Raw genomic sequence first — 8795 nt, 5'->3', positions numbered from 1 at the left:
GGAGAGGAGACCCAGATGGCGAAGAGGTCGTTTCCAAGCTTTTCTAGTTTAATCTTGGATTTTGCTCAAAGGCATTAGGCTCTCACTAACTGTCAGCGTTGGAGTAAAACAACAATTAATGGGTGGCTATGCAAAGCAGGTCCGTAACTCGAGAACTACTCCAACACACCCTTACCTCTTTAAAACACGCCATGTTGTTCTTTAAACCACAAGTATTTGTTTATACATGAATACACACACAGACAAGAACGTTGCATTGAAGAAGTCTATGAGGACAGTTGTCTTAATTTATAGCTTGTTAATGCTTTTCTATTTCAATCTCCTTCCTCGAGAAGCTATATCACTATTCAATGTGCAATAAAGCAAACAGTTCTCCAATAGTAGGACAGTAATAAAGCTTACATTAACGTGACCTGGAATTAAGTCACAACTCTATGGAGATTTAAAAAAAAGAAATCCTTTTCATTCAGCACATAACAACAGAATTACGTGCTTGTTGGCTGCTATGAAGATGTATAAGATTAGATAACAATCAATTCCAGAATCCTAACAGCCCACTTAGAAGTTCAGCAAATAATCACTAGGGAATCAATCAGAAAGGACAGAGTAATCACACGCTGGCTGTTAAGAAGCAAACAGTTCATGACCCACTTCTGCAAGGCTAAAAACTGCATAACCTAAGCCATATGTGCACATTTAATAATATATAGCACAATAACTCTGTTATTCCCGTTTATGACATAAGAAGAGAGCCACAATACTGTCGTTTACAGAAGCTACTGCAGAATTATTAAAAAAGTAGAATAGCTCTGTCAGTTAGATCCTAAAGTGGCAGCAGTTGTAGCCGAAAGGAGCTGGGCGCGTTAGTTACCATATTAACAAGTCCCACAGGTCATGGATAACCATAGCAGATGAGGCAGGAAAGACTCCCGCTGGCAGGATGCTGAACGATTCATCTAGAGGAGGAGCTGCGATGAGAGTCGAGGAGATGAGAGACGAAAGAGGAGAAGAGTCAAAATAAAAACCTGTGAAGGAAAATACGTGAGTGGGGGAGCAACAACAGCAGAGAGCGAGAAATGAATGTCGACACTGACGCCATCATGATGACGGTGAAATCAATAGATAGACAAAGTCAGCCAGGTACTTGCAAATGTCTCGATTATCTCTTTCATATAAACAAGCTTACAGCAGAAGACCGAGTTAGATAACGTGCGGTAGACCAAGTGGGAGAAGGTGCTAGGGTTTAAAGACATTAGTCACGTTCGATATTAACAAGTCACCACCAATTACGTCCTGCAAGCCCTCTCCACGTCGCTAGCACGGTATCTTAGAAGGCAATTTGGAATACGTTGTGCCAAGCCAAGAAAAGGGTGGGTGTTTTTCTAGGAACCGTGTGAAGAGCGCAGTGAGTAGGTAAAGCCAAAGAGAGAGAGCCTCATTAAGATGCTATCCCTTCAGCAAAGTTGTCCAGATGAGCGCGCGATCTGCGTGGAAGATTTTGCAAGCTGTAGAGGAGTCCCTTGAAGCTCATCCCTGCGTGCGTGTGTGTACCGTGTGCAGACGATTGTGAGTGTGAATAAGAGAGGTGCGAGGAAGGAGGGAAGAGAGCAGCAGAAGCTGTGGTACCTCTCGTTTGGAGAGCGTGAGCGAGTGTGAGGAGAGCGACCGAGCATGTAGAAAACATCAGCTCTCCTCGCTGTGCGGGCTATAGGCCACCTGGAGAATGAGGGAGGGCGTATGCACTGGTATGTTATATGTTAGAGGTCACCTATTGTGCAACGAATCCACTTCGTTCATGTCTCATCGTGCGCCGCGCTCTTGTGTGAGCTGTGCGACATGTGCGTGTGTTCATGTCCTTCGCGAGAGTCGCGCGCGAGTGTGTTTCCTCTCTTCGTACATACATGTGTCCCTTTCTTCATGTCTTCTACATCACATGTGATCCCCTCTTCTTTCATGTCTCTGTCTACATCAACATGTGGTCCCCTCTTTTCATGTCGTCTTCTACATCACCCATCATGTGTCCCCTCTTCTCCATGTCTCTTCTACATCAACATGTGTCCCCTCTTCTTCATGTCTCTTCTACATCAACATGTGTCCCCTCTTCTTCATGTCTCTTCTACATCAACATGTGTCCCCTCTTCTTCATGTCTCTTCTACATCAACATGTGTCCCCTCTTCTTCATGTCTCTTCTACATCAACATGTGTCCCCTCTTCTTCATGTCTCTTCTACATCAACATGTGTCCCCTCTTCTACATCAACATGTGTCCCCTCTGTGGAAAGAGACTCTGAAAGTTTCAGGAACAAAGATTCTCTCTCTTTTTGATCCATTTCTATAAAAACCTGTCTGAAAATGAGCTGATCAGATTTTGGCCACTTTATGATGTCATAACGATGTTTTGTCTTGTGTAACCATTAGCTAATCAGCAACCAAGGTAACCCCCCCCCCCCCTTATCACCTGAATCTCCTCCTAGAGCACCATTGAGTTCTTTGTAACCAAATGTCTCTCAGAGGGGCGTGGGGAGGGGCTCCTTATTTTCATCTAAAGTAACAGACAGAGAATCAGCACTTTGGAAACAGGGCTGAAACAGAGGGGATTATGGGTAATGCTGCAATGATCTTTTTGGTGTGTCAGCCAATCAGAGACAGGTTCTGTATATATCTGAGTCCTATAATATATTGATGAAAAACAGTATAATAGGAGACCTTTACAGTGACCTCAATCTTCCTAGTTGTCTTTATGAAGAATACATTAGCTACTACTATCCTCCTAAGGATGAATAAGATAACATAATAGAATACATATTTGAAAAACAGTCTATATAAGTGATACTAAGACCCACGTGTTTGTATTTTCAGAACTCAACCGAGTCTCATTTTGCAAAGCAGCCTAAGACAACTAACAGCAGTAACATGACGGTGCTTGGCACTCAGTTGCACTCAGGCACAGTCTACGTGTTCACCCTGACTGTACACAAAGCAGGAAGGAGTCCTGTCTCCTTCAACCAGACGGTGAGTATAACCCCACATCTCCCTCTATCTTAACACAAAAGCATGCTCTTACGAATAAATAGTTTGGGAGACAATTTTGGAAGTTACGGTAGACAAACCAATGAATTTAGCCCAAAAATACTCTTCTTCCCTCCATGTCTAATCCACAGGTGACTACGAGTGAAGCTCCTGTGTTTCCTGTGATTGTGGATTGCGTGTCCTGCTCTCTTCTGTCCTCCCCTCACCAAATAAGCTATACCACCCCCACTGTACTGTCAGGACAATGTGGACAGTGTGACGATCGAGCTCAGGTAATGAATCGGACAATAACTTCCCACTTTCAACTAAGTAACTTTATCTTGAAGTAAAAATGTTTGGAATATTCTGTTGCAAAAGAGTTCATGGAACGGCAATGGTAGTGAAAACTGTTCTCCCTTTGCTGTAGTCTCTGCTTTATTCATTATCTTTTTAATTATCTTGTGGTTTAAGGAATTTGTTTGTAATTTGACATTGGTTTCCAACCTTCATTGGTTTAATCTTCATGTCATTTTAGCAATACTTAATTAAATGGTCAAATGAACAGTGAACAGGTTTATTGATGGCATCCAAGAATTATTCTGACAGTCACAAGACATTCATCCTGAAGCGTTTTCTCACAGTACAAGTGGAGTGCTGAGGACCAGACTGGCGTGACCCTTGACCTTAACGAGGTCTCCACATCTACCGGCAGACACTCTCCTAACCTGGTGGTGCGTTCAGGTGTCCTACAACCAGGACAGAGTTACACCTTCACTCTCAATGTGTCCCAGCCTGGCAGAGGGCGTTGGGGTAGCGCCAGCCTGACGATCCACCCTAACAATCCCCCTCATGGAGGCCTCTGTGAACTCAGTCCAGAGTCAGATATACGTCTGCTGGAGACGGTGGTCACCTACAACTGCTCAGGTAACACTGAGTGGAAGCGTTTCAACTCTGAATTGAGGAAATCCTGCAGTTTAGAGAAAGTGATTTATCCATCAAACTGAACGGGATTTGCGAACATCTGTTGTCTTTTGGCAGGGTGGCAAGATGATGAAAGCGGGACCTCTCAGCTGATTTACACCTTCCAAGTTGCACCATGTCATCCCAATGGCCCGGTGTGCCCCTTACTCACTCTGTACAGGTAAATACAGACCTCAACTAACAGCTATTTATAGACCATGACGTGTGATCTTACAGGTCCCCTATTATACTGTTTTTCATCAATAGGTTATAGGTCTCAGATATATACAGAACATGTCTCTGAAGTGTTTGGCTCCAAATACCAAACAGATCATTGCAGCATTACCCATAATCCCCTCTGTTTCAGCCCTGTTTCCAAAGTGCTGATTCTCTGTCTGTTACTTTGGATGAAAATAAGGAGACCCTCCCCACGCCCCTCTGAGAGAGATTTGGTTACAAAGAACTCAATGGTGCTCTAGGAGGAGATTCAGGTGATAAGGTGGGGGGGGGGGTTACCTTGGTTGCTGATTGGCTAATGGTTACACAAGACAAAACATCGTTATGACATCATCAAGTGGCCAAAATCTGATCAGCTCATTTTCAGACAGGTTTTTATAGAAATGGATCAAAAAGAGAGAGAATCTTTGTTCCTGAAACTTTCAGAGTCTCTTTCCACAGAGGGGACACACGTTTATCTATGAAAGACATGAAGAAGTGTATTTTTCATAATAGGTGACCTTCAACCTACACATTAGAAATAGCATTAAGAGGTAAGGTTTGAATTTGCTTCCTGTCCAATGTCACGAGTGAAGCCATCAGATATCCAGGAAAACTGATAATGGACATCCAACAAAGACGTCCTCCTCCATGCACCAGTCATTGTTGAAAGCTCGATTAACAACAATGAGAATGAGGATCCCATAGAGAGACATAATGTCCACGATTGGTTTGTTTCCCAAGTAGAATGTAGGCCGAGCTGATAGAGATTTAAATCATCGTCAGACGATATCCGATGGATCCAAGATTGCATTTTAGCCGCATTTTATTCCTTCTCTAAAGTTTTACCTGCATCCATCAAAATCAGGCTCAAGCACGATTGATCGAAACTACCTGACTACAAACAGACACAAATAAAGTCCCATTGCCTACAGATTCTACAATCAAATGTATTTTGACCCGAACAACTTAAGCTCTTTTGTCTTTTATTTCTTAATTTATTTTCCTAGGGGTACTCGTTCAGCTTATGGCAGTCTGGTTCCAATGGGAAGTCCTGGGCAAGGAAGAAGCACATCAGTTATCTCAGTTACTTTGCTGGTAGAAGACCATCTGGGGGCAAAAGTCATTGCTCTGAACAGGTAACCAGGAACTAATGCAGCCGAAGCATAACATGTATCACAACTTGTCATGTGCCACACCTGTCCCTATACTCGAATTGTCCATCTACATTTAGAAACAATATTTAAGTTGTTTACAGATTATGCCGAATGTGGGTTTTTGTGAACTCTCACAGTCTCTGTTTCCTCTCTTCTACAGAATGCTGACAGTTGAAACTCCTCCAAAGGACGCAGTTGCCAATCAGTGGCTGAGAAACAAGAGCCAGACAGAGCTTTGGGCTTTAGTCCAACAAGGAAACCCTCAAGAGATCATCCCTTATTCCATCGCTCTCACCAGCCAGCTCAATCAGGTCCCATTTGCAAGTGCATGAAATGGCAGCTGACTATGATTAAAGGTCCCCTATTATACTGTTTCTCATCCATATATCACAGGTCTCTGAATATATACAGAGCCTGTCTCTGATTGGCTCGAAACACCAAACAGATCATTGCAGCATTACCCATAATCCCCTCTGTTTCAGCCCTGTTTCCAAAGTGCTGATTCTCTGTCTGTTACTTTAGAAGAAAATAAGGAGCCCCTCCCCACGCCCCTCTGAGAGACATTTGGTTAAAAAGAACTCAATGGTGCTCTAGGAGGAGATTCAGGTGATAAGGGGGGGGGGTTACCTTGGTTGCTGATTGGCTAATGGTTACACAAGACAAAACATCGTTATGACATCATAAAGTGGCCAAAATCTGATCAGCTCATTTTCAGACAGGTTTTTATAGAAATGGAAGAAGAGTAACAGAGAAGATGTAGTTGTACTACAGGGAGAAGAGGTACAGAGAAGATGTGTTGTACACAGGGGAGAAGAGGTACCAGAGAGATGTAGTTGTACGACAGGGGAGAAGAGGTACAGAGAAGATGTGTTTACACAGGGGAGAAGAAGTACAGAGAAGATGTAGTTGTACACAGGGAGAAGAGGTACAGGAAGATGTAGTTGTACACGGGGAGAAGAAGTGCAGAATAAGATGTAGTTGTACACAGGGGAGAAAAGAAGTGCAGAGAGATGTAGTTGTACACAGAGAAGAAGTACAGAGAAGATGTAGTTGTACACAGGGGAGAAGAAGTACAGAGAAGATGTAGTTGTACACCAGGAGGAGAAGAGGTACAGAGAAAGATGTTAGTTGTACACCCAGGGAGAAGAGGTACAGAAGGATGTAGTTGTACACAGGGAGAAGAATACAGAGAAGATGTAGTTGTACAAGGGGAGAAGAAGTACAGAGAAGATGTAGTTGTACACAGGGGAGAAGAGGTACAGAGAAATGTAGTTGTACCACGGGAGAAGAAGTACAGAAAGATGTAGCTTTACACAAGGGGAGAAAGAAGTAAAGAGAACGATGTAGTTGTACGAGGGGAGAAAAGTACAGAGAAGATGTAGTTGTACACGGGGAGAAGAAGTCAGAGAAGATGTAGTTGTACACAGGGGAAAGAGGTACACAGAAGATGTAGTTGTACACAGGGGAGAAGAGGTACAGAGAAGATGTAGTTGTACCACAGGGGCAGAAGAGGTACAGAGAAGATGTAGTTGTACCGACAGGGAGAAGAGTACAGAGAAGATTAGTTGTACACAAGGGGAGAAGAGGTGACAGAGAAGATGTAGTTGTACACAGGGGAGAAGAGGCGTACAGAGAAGATGTAGTTTGTACCACAGGGGAGAAGAAGTACAGAAGGATGTAGTTGTACAACAGGGGAGAAGAGGTACAGAGAAGATATAGTTGTACACAGAGGAGAAGGAAGGTACAGCAGAAGATGTAGTTGTACACAGGGGGAAGAAGTACCAGAGAAGATGTAGTTGACACAGGGGAGAAGAAGTACAGAGAAGATTGTAGTTGCTACACAGGGGAGACTCCTAAGAAGANGTTGTACACCCGTTTTTAAAAGATTTGGGTACGGAGGAAAAGAGAGAGGGTTATATTTTCTGACGCTGCGTGAGTTCCCCGACGCACCGGGGACACATATTTATGTATAAAAGACATCACAAAGTGCATTTTGCATGATAGGTCCCCTTTAAATTAACCGACTTCAAAAAGAAAGACTTCCCAAAATGGGAGATGGGACCATATAAGGAGCACGGGAATGCACAATTGGCCTTGAAAGTGGAGGACACCAAAACAGAGCATAAAAGCCAGAAAGTATTGAACTTATATTTCTGGAGGGGCGATTGAAAATAATCACTATGATACTTCTTGTCTTCTGTATGTTTCAACAAACTACAGATTGCATTTTATGCTTTTAAAACATATTTGCAGCAACTAAAACATGCAAAACTACAAAAAGACAGAGGAGTCTAACTGGCTTATAACTATACAATTTTTCACTTTGTTTGAACAACATTTTCATTATTTTTGTAGACTCTAAGTCACATGTGTCAAACTCAAGGCCCGGGGGCCAAATCAGGCCCTTGGTGGATTTAATTTCGGCCCGCAGGATAATTTCTAATTACTATTAGATCTGGCCCGCCGGTATATTGCACGCACACCTTCACTCCATCCTGAGGGTCTCCTCAGCTCAGAGCCTGACCCCAAACATTGATGAACTTGCACCCAAGATGAGATGCCAAGTATCTGAACTAGCCTCACAGAGCAGCACACTGAGTTTAATGGATCTTTCCTTCTACACTTTTTCTCTCACGACAACAGGGCATGTTTGGTTTCTCTTTGAGGGAAATAGTTTTGTTGAAGCTGTTGTTGGCCTGTGGGAAAATGTAATCATAAGGAATGACTCTGGAAAAGCTGCAGATAGAGCCATAAGAAATGAATGCAGCTGATTATTTAATGTTTAATGTTGTTTTTATAGGCAATCATTGAAGCTTTGTTAGTTCCAGGTTTAATATGTGCAATAAGTTCATTGCAATCAGTTCTGCAATAAACATTGAACCAGTCCGGCCCTCGACTAGTACCCATTTTTTTTATTTTGGGCCACTGTGTATTTGAGTTTGACCCCCCTGCTCTAAGTAGACTACAAAGGTTGTAATTGTTCAAAAACCTTTCAACAAAACATCCCATGAGGTTTTGCATACCAGCGGTCTGATTAAAGGATTAGAGTATTACACTGTGTTTTGAACAAGCGTTTAAAGCTCCCCTATTATTCTGTTTTTCATCAATATATCACCGGTCTCAGATATATACAGAACATGTCTCTGATTGGCTGAAACACCAAACAGATCATTGCAGCATTACCCATAATCCCCTCTGTTTCAGCCCTGTTTCCAAAGTGCTGATTCTGTCTGTTACTTTAGATGAAAATAAGGAGCCCCTCCCCACNTTACACAAGCCAACAAATCGTTATGACATCATAAAGTGGCCAAAATCTGATCAGCTCATTTCAGACAGGTTTTTATAGAAATGGACCAGGACAAAAAGAGAGAGAATCTTTGTTCCTGAAACTTTCAGAGTCTCTTTACACAGAGGGGACACATGTTGATGTAGAAGAGACATGCCAAGGCACAC

At 42.8% G+C, this 8795-nt stretch overlaps 1 protein-coding gene across 1 annotated transcript in view; it reads left to right on the top strand.

Moving 5' to 3' along the window:
- Positions 1-8795, top strand: part of LOC104942948 (polycystin-1-like) — a gene marked incomplete at its 3' end in the record, with an annotated part of 32098 nt that overhangs the window by 12047 nt on the left and 11256 nt on the right. Inside the window, 5 exon segments of the mRNA XM_010768264.1 lie at positions 3162-3302; positions 3651-3933; positions 4048-4150; positions 5196-5324; positions 5503-5666. Of these exon segments, the coding sequence (XP_010766566.1) occupies positions 3162-3302; positions 3651-3933; positions 4048-4150; positions 5196-5324; positions 5503-5666 (820 nt within the window).

The sequence above is a fragment of the Notothenia coriiceps genome, unplaced genomic scaffold, assembly GCF_000735185.1.
Source record: "Notothenia coriiceps isolate Sejong01 unplaced genomic scaffold, NC01 NC01_scaffold00005482, whole genome shotgun sequence".
NCBI classification, from domain to species: domain Eukaryota; kingdom Metazoa; phylum Chordata; class Actinopteri; order Perciformes; family Nototheniidae; genus Notothenia; species Notothenia coriiceps.
This window is presented reverse-complemented; position numbering and strand designations above follow the sequence as displayed.